Here is a 13,535-nt window from a genome sequence, read left to right as displayed (position 1 = left end):
TTAATTAGGAAATATATAGATCTATGTAGTATCTGTATTTAAGACATATAATGTCTATGCTTCTTTATTAAGAGCTAAATTATATGGTCATACTTTATTAAGGTAAGTAATGACAAGTTTTTAGCTTTGTTTCAAATGAATAAATTTACATTTTCTTTAAATTATAAGCACTTTTCCACTTATTTCTGGAACAACTGCAAGATGGAAAAGGGAATTGTTGAAAATAAATGAAAATCACAAAATTTCTTTTGTTTTGTGTAGTAAGTGATGTATCATGTCAATATTTGTAAGCAATGCATACTGTTCTGGGAATTATTTTTTTCCTAAACAAAATTCACAACAATTTTACTCTTCAAAATAATTACTGTGTGATTAACAGCATTGTTAAAAAGAAGTGACAGTAAAAAAGACAAGAAAAATATGTCAGGAGCACGAGAAAAAATACATTAATGATATACACTTGTAAACTGTTAGGAAAAAAAAAAGAATGGATAAATATGATAGGGAGTCCATTTTCATTTTGAAAGGCTACTGAAAATTCATTATATTTTAAAATTTGCCATTCATTATGCCTCTAATCAATGACACTGTATCTTTCACTTGCTTGTGACAAATACAGTCCTCCTGGCCATGTCCACGAAGGCTCTCTTCACCTGTTGATTCCGTAGGCTGTAAATGAAGGGGTTCAGCATGGGGGCTACTGAGGTGTTTAGCACAGCTACTCCTTTGCTGAGAGACACCCTGTCTTCTGCTGAGGGTTTAATGTATATGAAAATGCAGCTGCCATAAGAGATGGATATGACAATCATGTGGGAAGAACACGTGGAAAAGGCCTTTGTCCTCTGACTAGTGGAAGGAATCCTCAGAATTGTCCTGATGATATATATGTAGGACAGGATTATCAATGCCAAAGTGAACATTAAAGTAAATACAGCCCAGGAAAAACCCATTATCTCTAGAAATTGCGTGTCTGAACAAGAAAGTTGTAGCAGGGGGAAAAAATCACAGGTAAAATGATCAATAATATTAGAACTACAGTAATCAAGTTTTAAGAGCAACATGACTCCTGGGAATACAATTAAAAATGAAGTCAGCCATGAAGAAAAGACAAGCAACATGCAAACTCTATGATTCATGATTGTCATGTAATGCAGGGGTTTGCAGATGGCAATATAACGGTCATAAGACATGGCAGCCAGAAGGTAAAATTCAGCCACCCCCAAGAGAATGAAAAAAAATAACTGAGTCATACAATCATTAAAGGAAATGGTTTTATCTCCTGTTATAATGGTGCCCAGGAACCTGGGTATGCTGACGGTTGTGAAGGAAACTTCTAATAAGGAGAAATTCCTGAGGAAGAAATACATGGGGGTCTGGAGGTGGGCATCCACCAGAGTAAGGGTGATGATGATCAGGTTCCCAGTGATGCTGAGCAGGTAGGTGATGAACAGAAAGACAAACATAACAACCTGAAGCTTTGGGTCATCTGACAATCCTAGCAGGATAAACTCTCTTACTTCTGTGTTGTTTCTCATTCTTCATTTGCTTACTTGTGTTACTCCTGCTATGCCTATGGAAGACAGCACAAAGACTTGAAGAGATGAGTGGATTAACAAATATCCAAGTGTGGAGCTGGAATTTGGCTGAAGTGGTATGCCAATCCACCCTCAAGGGAAATTTAGAGCAACGTGATAATAGCAATGACATTTTAATTTCTGCTCTTTGAAAGTTGAAAATTTTTGAGATAAAGCAAGTTAAAATAAAACAAGTGGAAAAGTGTTTCATTATTGCAGTTTGGACACAGATTTGAACTTCCAAAAATAAGTGTCCAGAAAGTTACTTCCCAAATGAGAAGCACCTTTATTTCGTGACTCCAACCTCAAAAAAATCTCTCACTTCTTTTTTTCTACATTTATTAGATTTTACAGTTATAAATAATACAAGAGACAAACATGTCAGTTAAAGATTTAATTATATCGAGGATCCACAATAATGGGAAGGATGCTTTAAGATTTTGTAAGGTGACTTTTTGTCGTTAGCCATCTATCTACTTCTGCTGATACTCAGTTCTTGTACCTCTTGCAACTTTATTCTAAGTCAGAGATACAGAAGTCTTTGGCATAATCAACCTCAGAATTTAGGTATAGAGGAGAGAAAGAAGCAGAAAACAATAGTGATAGTAACTGGAAGGACTTAAAATTGAGAATGATTGCATTTGAATCCTGATAATATGCCATGATGATTTAGCCTACCTAGAGCCATCAGTAGCACATTATTCATTACAGCTTATTTGTCTTTCTATAAAAAATAATCACTATTTTTATTATTATGCAGATAATTGCTCCCAGTCCAAGAATTAGATAGGTATTAGATAGGTATATCCAACAATACTGTCTTTAATTAATTAATTTATTTAATGTATTTTTAAACTGCAAATTTACATTATTTTATTTAAATGAAATTTAAAAGGTATTACATTTATATTTTCATAGGGAACAATGACAAACAGTCCCTTCTTTAAACACACAGCACCAGATTTTGGGGCTCCGTAAATACTTTATAATCATTCATCCAAATTCCTACACAATTAACTCACTGTGCTGAAATCTGTGAACTCCCCAAACATTTTGTGCATTCTTGAAAATTGCAATTAGTGCCTTATTGTCCAAGCCACCGCAACAAAATCATGTTACTCATGTATAAAAGGTTTAAATCAAAGAATTGTCAAACAAACAATAAATAGATGGTGAGTTGTGGTTGAATCACATGTTGCCAACAGATGCAGTTCTCTATGTATGCTATTTCTAGTCTGAACATTTTTAAATTCTTGCCTTTTTTAGTCAGATGAATAAATCTTCTACTTTCCAATAGTGTTTGACTTAGATTTTCTGTACTGAGCAAATTAAAATCTAAGGATATATAAAGAAAACCTTACTTTATTTTATATGAATTTTAAATCCTTCACTAAATATTATTTTAAAATAACTTCCCTTTAACTTAATTTATAATTTACTCCTTCATGTCACAAGTACTGCTCCAGTTACATCATTCTTACCTCACCAGTGGTCACTTTTCTTTAAAAGTCTAGTTTTGCATACAACTCCAAATCACACAGTCCATTTTCATCAATGGAGAGAAGCAATTCAAGTCTCAAGATTGAAATTTCTGCAGTATTATACTTGTTCTGATAAAAAAATTTATTTAAAATCTATTTTTTTCTATAGCAAGTTATAGATCATTGCACTTAATTTTAAACCTTTTTTTCAACTTTTTTACATATCTATTTCCTCTTAATTTTAACACTTTCCTGAATATTACTACCAGGACTTACCTTTCCTGGCTATTGATTACAGCTGTGCAGAAATGAATGTCTGAAGAGCTGGGAAGGAATGGGGGCAGAGACATGGGGAGAGTTTGTGTGAATATCACAAGAAATTACCACTTCTATAGCTAGACCTCAAGGACTAGAGGAAAGTGGCAGAATGAAACTCTAGCAGAATATTATCCAATATCACAGGATTGGGATGCCATACAGCTTTTATTTTTTTTTAAGTTATAATTTTCAATGGATTATATTAATTTGTCAACATCAGATAAGGCTGATAAGAGGTTTTCTCATTTACAGCTGTTTAAAAAAATTACAGTTTGACAATGTTTAACAAAGTGAATATGATTCCTAGAGCCTTAAGCTATCCCACTCTCAAGAGTATGTTAAGGTAGAGTAGTGAAAGATAACTTAGAGCCTTTAATTTTTCATTTCAGTGTTTTGAGTTGTGGATCCATGTTTTTTCCCTGATTGAACATCAATACTGTTAACAAGCTTCAAATTTTTTTACACTTTTTCATTAAAATAGATTGCTACCTGTCTTCTAAAGATTTCTGAGACAGATTCTATGAGCCACTCAAAATGAAAATTAACAATAATATTTAACATTAATTGCCTAAGTAGTCTACAGAAACTTTTCAGAGATTTCATGCACAATACTTTCATATTCTTGCCCTTCCAAATTGTCTACCATCAAGTAAATATTACAACAACATTTTGTATAAACTGCATTATTTCTTTGTTGTTCCAACTAAGGAAGAAACTCTTTTTTAAAGGTCAACTTTAGGTTCAAAGTATTGAAGGATGACATTTTGACAGATGGAGAGAGGTGCCTTTGGCTCCACTTCATTTCTGGTCTATTTATTTTCTATTATTGTAATGCATTCTGTGGCATTGAGTAGGTATCTAGATTACTTAATAATGCAATGACTGCTGAAGCCCTCTATTTTCTAACTTGGTTGTATGTTTGCACAATTGACCTATCTTCAGATAACCTCATTATAGTTCAGAAAAATTGAGACAGGGCACTTCTCCAAAACAATTCTTCATAATCATGGCACTCTGTTTCTTTCTACAATATTTAATTTAAATATTTGCTCATTGTTTAAGTTAATGTATTAGAGAAGAGGAAGAGAATTTAATTTAATGTTTGCACAAGTTTTGGCTCAGGTTCATAATTACATTAAAATATATTTCTAGCACTGTCCAATCATTGTTTGCTTTGGGTAATGACCACAGGGTTCATTTGCAACCTCTCAGCTTTAATAAAACAGTCACCTCAAGGGGCCTACTGAGTGGTTAGCAGACTTGTTTTTATTAGAATTGTCTTAGAATATTTTTTGTAATTATTTTAAAGTACTGTTTCCATGAAGAAAACTGAATAATTTATGTTATTACATTTCACTAAACACAGGCAGACTCAATTTTCAGAATCAATATCAGTGTATGAAGAAAGAAATCAAGATGTAGGGGAGATAAAATCACATTTGTCAATACTTTGAGTTTAGTAATATTCATGTATGTAGTGGTATATGAAGAATATCAACTCATAGCCTCACATTTTCAATACACTAGCCATCTATAAGTTAATCAAAAATTTAATATAGAAGCAAAGCAAAAGGTAATAAGCTATTGATAAAATTGTGGTATCAATATTTACTGTTAATATACTATTTTTGAAATTATAAGGTCAATATATTATCACAAAATATATGGATTTTGCTGTTAGACTGATTAAAAATACAAATGGACAACATAATGGATTTGTGACTTTGGATGAATTAATTTCTTCAGCTTCAGTTTTCAATTTTCAAAATATAGTTAACATATCAAGGTTTTTTTGAGAATTAATTGAAATAAAATAAATGAAATTGATTAATGTATCATTATGGGTTCGATATGTACTCGGGAAACTACTGTTTTAAATCATTTTTTTCTTTATGTGGAATTACTTCTTAAATTTGGGAAGAATATTTTGTAGCTGTGAGTTATCAATGGTACTAATTTTTTCAGTGAAATACTAAGAATTTTAATAACTTATTTAGTTCTTGTAGTCAGTTTGTGAAAATTTTATCATCTTTGGTCCCATATGAGGATACTGAGGTTCCAAGAGATTGTATAACTTAATTCATATAACTAGTATGTGTTAGTTGGTGTTAGTATTAGTATTAGTTAACTAGTTGTTCAGACTACCAAAAATAAAAGCTTGTTCTCTGAAACACATTACTACATAGCCTGCTATTAATTAGAAAGACATAATCATAGAGACAGTAATTTCCTGCCTTTAATTAATGGAGAATAAATACATTGATAAAATAAAACAAAACACACTCACTTTCTTACATATTTTAATATGTTCAGTTTCAAATTATAACTTCATTGTATCTTACTCAGTTTTGTTAAAATTCAAACTGATAAGTAATGCATCCGTGGTAAGAATATGGAGATTTCCACTGTTTTACACATGGCTGAAGCTTACCTCTGCTTTCCATACAGGATCACAAACACTCAGAATGAATGTAATAGTAAAAGTATCAGGAAATTCCGTTGTGGTGAGCCAGGGCAGACAGCATTTCTGAAATCCTCCTCCCCTTTTCCATGGAACATGCTTGCTTTTGATAATCGAACTTTTTCCTGCTATTTCCATTGTAATCAGGGGGAATACATTTCTTTAACTGTATAGGGTGAGAAAGGAGCAAAAATATAAAAGAGAAACAATATCATACAGTAATTTAAAACTCAGCAAGGGTTATACATCAATTTATCTTTCACAAGCTACTTAAAGCTTTTTCTATTCTATTTTCCACTGACTCAAGGGAATTAATTCATTTAATCAAAATTTCCAGAAGAGGAATGCACACAAAACACCAAGGAATATAATGTCTAAAACACATTAGTATCAAAATTGGAAAAGGAATTTTGTGGGACAAAGTCCAATGAGACAGAAACAAAAGAACAAATAACATTGCATGAACATTTTCTCCTTGACATTTATTTTTCCAGACCAGGAACCAGCTATCTTAATTACTATTCTAGATTTTTACCCATTATACTATGCCATTTTTAAACCTGGAAATCTATCATATTTTACTAAATACATACATTAAATTCATTATTTTAAATCTGCTTTCCCCTAAATATTTTCAGTACCCTAATAGTGCTAATATTTGGCTCTCTCTGTGTAGATAAGCCCACACCAAATCTTGGTGTGTATTTCCAGCTTTCTCTCCCATTTCTCAGCAAGCTTGGTTCTTTCACCCATTTCCCAAATAAATTCTTTTTACTGGTCTGAAGAAAAATAGTGCTATTTTATATTTTTTCCTTTTTACTCTATCACTCACCTGCAATGGCAAAGTAAATTTATCTGTTTGCTCTGATTAGCATTATAATTTTTATGCCAAAACTAATAGTAGGCTTAGTACCTCTCCTGCCTTGCTTTGTGTGTTATCATTATGACCACATTTTGAAATAATGTCAGCAGAAAAAAACAATAAAATTGTACAGGTCCTAAAAAAATATATGCAAAACTTTTAGATCATCAGAGATTCTCAAATATATATATATATAATATATATATATAAATATATATAATTTCTAAATGTATATTAAAAGGAAAACAAGCAAGTAATTTAGAGCAGGTTATCATATTTGTTAATGGACCTCAGTGGTCTCAGGCAAGTTAGCAGAATTTTTGAAACATTAAATTTATAAAAGAGATAATCATGTCTAATTTTCCATGTAACTGTGAAGATTTAATAAGATATGCTATGGTACATACCTAGTTATGCAAATGGCATAGAATAAATGCTCTCATAGAAGAATTATTATTTTTTAAACTCATATCAGACTTCCAACTTCCATAAGGGTAGTGGTGGTTTCCTAAATACACGTCTTTTTACAAATTTTTAAAATAAAACCCAGATAAGCAGGGAAGTATATAATATTAGACAAAACATATGCCTTCAGAATAAGGAAATGGGTAATATGAAATTCAAATGAATCATAAGTGGGAAAATAAACACCCATGTCCATCAGGTGAGTTGGGAAGAATTGAACAAATTCTGAACATATTGTAAGAAAAAGGTGGTGCTGCAAAAATTCAATTTAGTTCATATTTCATATATCTTTAAGAAGAAATGTTATATATTATATTAGTAACATAATAAAAATGAAGAGTATGTTGGTTAAAACATTATTTACTTTTTTGAGATATTAAAGGTAAACAAACATTTTTTATTACTCAAACATTCAGCAAAGTGATTTATGTTCTGTAGCTTCTGGTTTTCTATGCTGAATTGTAAACCAATGTATGCATGCAGCCAACAGATATTTTTAAAGAAAGACACAACACATTCATTTCCAGGCTAAAAAGAAAGTCTAAGAAAATGAACTCAGCTTTGGGAATGGCTAAGAGATGGATATAGAGGATAACAGAGATTAAAAGAAAGTTAGAATATATTATTTTTGTTTATTTAACCTTCACAATAACATTCGTTCATTTTAGTTAACACTTTCATTTGATTGCAGAAAACACTGATTTATGGGCGAAGTTGTTGAAGTCTTCTTCTACTTGCTGGTTCCTTAGGATGTGCATGAAGTGGTTCATCAGCATGGGTGTACCTGAAGTGTTAGAAGAGCTACTGATTTCGTCCATGAGCTCTTTGTCTGCTGAAGGCTTGACATATATGTATGTGCAGCTTCCATAAGAGATGGAAAGGATAATTTTGTGAGAAGAACAAGTCGAGAAAGCTCTTCCTCTGACTGGTAGATGGGATCTCAGAATGCTAATCTTGTCCAAGTAGGACAGAATCACTATGGCCAGCATGAACAGCTGAGTAGCCAAGCAAAGGAATTAGCAATTTGAATATTGGTATTAATAATAGCAGGGAAAGAAGCAATGACCTGTCTATCCTTTATGTATTTCTCTAATATATCTTATTCCCATTAGAGCAGAAAATTTACACACATCCTCTATTGAAAGGGAAGCATGTGTCCATAGATCTAATATAAAAGTCATCATATCAGTGCCTATACATATAACTTCTACAAATAACCAAATTTACTACATTTGTATTATATGTTCGAATAAAAAGATTGCACACAATATATATGAATTGTCTGTAGTTTACAGATTGATATATTGTATTTCAGTTTCTAAGATTGTATGTTTATAAGACTGAAATATCCAATTTTGAGCATTATTATTATTGGTGCCTTTAAGAAACTTTGTAATCATATGGGGTGATTCAAATTAATTGAGTAGCATTTTAAATTTGGGTTTGGGTGGCTGTCTGCTATGTCACAGATGGAAAGCCAGAAAAATAATACATGAAATAAAATAGCTTAGTAATTACAATTCCTGGAGGCAGGCGGGGCACCAGGACATGATGTGGGAACCAGGTGGGGAGCAGATAAGCAGGCAGATAGGGAACCCAGTGGACATTACGGATCTTGCTAGGGAACACAGTATGCCTGGAACAAAGAACTCCACCATCAATAAGAATAAAGAGGCCATAAAAAAGGCTGATGTTGTGAAAAGAGTTAAAGCAGTAACAAAGCAATCCTCCCTAACATGGAGGAAGTTGAAAAAAAGTAGACTTGTGGTGAGACCACACACACCCACACAAAGTTTCGAGGACTAAATCTTTATGTCTCACCCTGGCACCAGCAAGCTGCACTAGGAGCCTGAGGTCTAGTCCCTACTGCGCCTGCCACAAGGCCTGGGAAAGGAGGATGGGTAGCTGCTGAAGAAAGAGTGAGATTCACCAGCATTTTTACCACAATTTACCAGCCTCTTTTTCCACTCTATCCTGGATATGGAAATGATTCTTGGATTTTCCCACTCCATCATTTCCCCACAATGTTCTTTAGAGTTTTTATAAAATCAACTTTATCAGTTCCCTAACTATCACCTACAAAGAAATCTCTAGCAAACTTGTGTTCTAATATATTTTAAATGTTTAAGCTAACACTTGTTAGCCATCAGTTTTTCTTTGTCATGAAGAAGTATATGAGTTTGTTTTATTTATTCAAGAAAATATAAGTCTTCATCCACACAGTTTGCTTTCCCTATAAGTTTTTTTTAAAAAAAAACTAGATCCTTATCAGATATATGATTTGCAATTATGTTCTCCAATACTATCAGTTACCCTTTCACTTTTTTAATACTGTCCATTGATGCTTACAAGATTTAAATTTTCAAAGTCCAATTTATTTATCGTCTGTTTTGTTGTAGTTTTGGTATCATATTTAAGAAAGTACTGTCTAGTCCAATGATATAGAATCATATAAATGTATTTCCTCTTTGAATTTTATAGTTTTAGCACTTTCATTTATGTCTTTAATTCATTTTGAGCTAATTTTTGTATAGTCTGTTAGGTAAGGATCCAACTTCATAATTTTGTATGTGGATATCAAGTTTTCCAAGCAATGTTTGTTGAAAAGGCTACATTTTTTCAATGACTAGTTTTGGTAACCTTGTTGAAAATCAATTGATCATAGAATGTATGGATTTATTTCTGAATTCTCAATTCCACTCCATTTGTCTACATGCCTATTCTTTTGCAGTAAATACTTTGGATATATTTTGAAAAGCTATTATGAATTTGGGTAAACAAGAAGCAGCTAGTGGGCAGCAGTGTATCAGAAGCCATGATATGTGAAAAAGCAGAAGTGTTGAGTGTCAATCTTTTGAAAACAAGTAGGTACTGAGTGATCAGAGTGTTAAAGATTTTAAGCCAGTTAGCAAAAGCAGTGAAAGGTGTTTTCTGCCTTGGTCTTTTTATTTTGATTACTTCCTGGCATTCAAAAAGTCTTTCTCATATCACTATTTGGATGCAAACTTAAGAAACAGATACCTCAGGGACTAAATTCCAGAGTTATCCCTTTACATATTAAAATGTAATGTGAAACAAAAAAAAAATTACAAGACAAACAAAGAAGAAAGAAATAATGGTCCATCCAAGTGAGCAAGGAAAAATTCCAGCAACTATCAATGAAAATGTATAAACTTTTGGCTTATCAGACATAGATTTAAAAAAAAATGATACTTAGTAGTCTCAAGAAGATAAAGGAAAAGACAGAAGAAGAACTATAGGGTATGAGAAAAGCAGTGAATGGAATCTCCCTGAGAATCAATAGAGTTTAAGAACACAGGAACTTATTGAAAAATTTCCCCCAGATAATTTCAACAGCAGATTGGAGGAGATAGAAGAAAGAATCAATGATCTTGAAGACAAGACAACTGAAATGATACAGACTGAGGGTCAAAATGAACAAAAGATTTAAGATGAATGAACAGAGTCAAAGAGATCTGTAAGATGTAAGACAGCATTATGTGTCAATATAAACAACATGGAAGTCACAAAAGGAGAATAAAGAGAGAAAGGGATAAAAGTAAATTTCAAAGAAGTAGTGACAGGAAACTTCCCAAATTTAATGAAAGACATATATATGCAATTTCTGGAAGCCCAATGAAACCCATGCAGAATAAACCCAAAAAGAATAATGCATAGTCTCATAGAAGAAAACATTTATATTTTTTCCATAACCAAGAATAAGGAGAAAGCACTGAAAGCTGCAGGAAAAGAATCATATACCCAGGAATCCAATAAGTTTAAGCACCAATTTATCGTCAGAAAACAGGGGGGAAAAAATTAGAGTTGTAAAATATTTAAAGTGCTGAAAGGTAATGACTGCTCATAAATAATTTTATATCTGGCAATACCTTCTTTCAAACATGAAGAAAGGTTAATACATGCCCAGATACACAAAAGCTGAGGGAGTTTGTAACAAATAGACCTACCTTACAAGCAATACTAAAGACAGTTCTTCAGATTGGAAGGAAAAAACACTATACAGTGGACAGCATAAGGAAATAAAGATTTTCAGTATAGGTAACAATATTGACAATTATAAATGCCAGTATTACTGTATTGCATATTTTGCAATGTAGCTCCACTACTCAACTTCTTGCAGGTGTTAAAAGGCAAATTTATGAAAATTAATGATAGACCAATGGTTTTTGATATACAATGTACCCAGATATAATTTGTAACAAGTATAAAAAAGGTGGAGGGACAGAGGGCAGAGGAACAGTTGATCAGTACATGCATATGGTATTGAAGATAAATTAGTATCAAATGAAATATTACTGTTATAGAATGAGCATGCTTAATTTTAACACCATGGTAAACTCAAAATAAATACATGAAAAATACATTCAGAAAGAAATGAGAAGGAACTCAAATGGTGCAATACAAAAAAAAATGCACAAAAACAAATAAATATGTAAATAGACATTAATGAAAAATTTGAGGATCAAGAGATGATCAAGAATTACAAAGAAGCACAATGACAGAAGAAAATATTGTTGATCTGTAGCTACACTAAATATAAGTGGATTGAATTTTCTGGTCAAAAAGCAGGGAGTGGTAGAGTGGTTATAAAAAGCAAGACCCAACTATATGCTGTCCATAAGAGACACACTTTAACTTCAAAGGAATAAGTAGGTTGAAAGTGCAAGGATGGGAAAATATGACATAAAAATAGTAACCAAAATACAGTACAGGTAGCTATAACTATATAAGATAAAATGTACTTTAAGTCAAAAACTCTTATGAAGAACAAAGGCAGTCATTATATATTGATGAAGGGGTCAATTCAAAAAGAAGACATAACAATTATAAATATATATGCACTTAACAGCAGAGCCCCAAAATATATGAATCAAATATTGACATATTTGAAGGGAGAAATAGGAGATTTCAATACACTACTTTCAATAATGAATAAGGCATCTATTCAGAAGATCCATAAGGAAATACAAGATTTGAATGACACTATAATACAGCTAGGCTTAACAGACATATCCAGCACACTTCACTCAAAAGCAGCAGAATGCACATTCTTCTCTAGGGCACATCAATCACTGTATAGGAGAAATCATATATCCTTTGATTAAAAAAAGTCTCAATAAATTCAAAGAAAGCATACAATATATCTTCTGTATTCACAGAAGAAGGAAGCCAGAAATCAATAATGGGGAGTAATGTAAAATTCATATATATGTGGAGATTAAACAATGCACCCTTAAACAATCCCTGGGTCAGAGAAACAATTCACAAAGGAAATTACAAAATACTTTGAGATGAATGAAAATAATACAACATAATCAAACTTATGTGAAACACTAAAGCCATTGCCTAGAGGGAAAAGTATGACTCTAAGTGCAAACATTAAAGAAGAAGGATGTCAAATCAGAAGAAAAGAGAGAGGACATAAATAATCAAATGAGAATTATAAAGGGGGACATTAATACTATTCCTTCAGAAACACAAAAGTTTTAGAATGATAAAATGAACAACTATATGCCAACAAATGAGACAACCTAGATGAAATGGATAAATTCCTGGAAAAACACAGACTGCTGCACTGACTCAAGAAGAGACTGAAGATCTTAATACACAAATGACAATGAAAGAGATTGGATCAGAACAGAATATCCCAAAAGAGAAGAGCTCAAGAATTGGTGGCTTCACTTTTGAATTTTACAAAACATTCCAAGAAGACTTAACAATTCTCATCCACCTTCAGGTTAATTATGTTATCCAATTTCTAGATTATTCTCTAGCTTTCTTTTTCACTTTCTTCTTTTTTTTTTAATCAATGAAAGTCTGTAGTTTACTCAGGTGGCCCTAGTTTTTCCTTAATATCCATTTTCTGTCCTGGGACCCCACCAGGTTATCACAATACATTGAGTCTCCATGTCTCCTTAGGCTCCTCTTGACTGTGATAGTTCATCAGGTTGCCCTTGCTTGTGGTAACCTTGACAGTTTTGAGGAGTATTTGTCTGATATTTTGATACTTTACTTTTTAAAATATATATTTTATTAGACAGTTTGTGAACTTAGAAAGCAACCATGCACATGTGTGAATTTCTCATACAACACCCCTCCACCAACACACTACATTGTCGTGGAACAGTTCTTACAAATTATGAGATAATATCATCAGTCTATTACTATAGCTAGGGTCCATAACATAGCCTTGACATACTTTTTACATACCTCTTATTATTAATATAGTACATCATTGGCATTGATGCAAAAATATTCCAATATTATTACTAACTATAGTCCATAGGGTATATTAATTGTGCTTTTTTCCATGCTTCTTCGCATTCTTACCTTCTTACAATAGTGATGTACAT

General features: G+C 32.3%; 1 protein-coding gene across 1 annotated transcript; it reads right to left on the bottom strand.

Moving 5' to 3' along the window:
- Nucleotides 1-596: 596 nt before the first annotated feature.
- Nucleotides 597-1,535, bottom strand: LOC101440509 (olfactory receptor 6C1-like). The gene has a single exon (XM_004469708.1). The coding sequence runs from the start codon at nucleotides 1,533-1,535 to the stop codon at nucleotides 597-599; it is 939 nt and encodes a 312-aa protein (XP_004469765.1).
- Between the last annotated feature and the right edge of the window lie 12,000 nt (nucleotides 1,536-13,535).

This window comes from Dasypus novemcinctus, chromosome 12 (genome assembly GCF_030445035.2).
Source record: "Dasypus novemcinctus isolate mDasNov1 chromosome 12, mDasNov1.1.hap2, whole genome shotgun sequence".
In the NCBI taxonomy this organism is placed as follows: Eukaryota; Metazoa; Chordata; class Mammalia; order Cingulata; family Dasypodidae; genus Dasypus; species Dasypus novemcinctus.
Note: the sequence above shows the minus strand (reverse complement) of the source record. Positions and strands in the feature narration are given on the sequence as shown.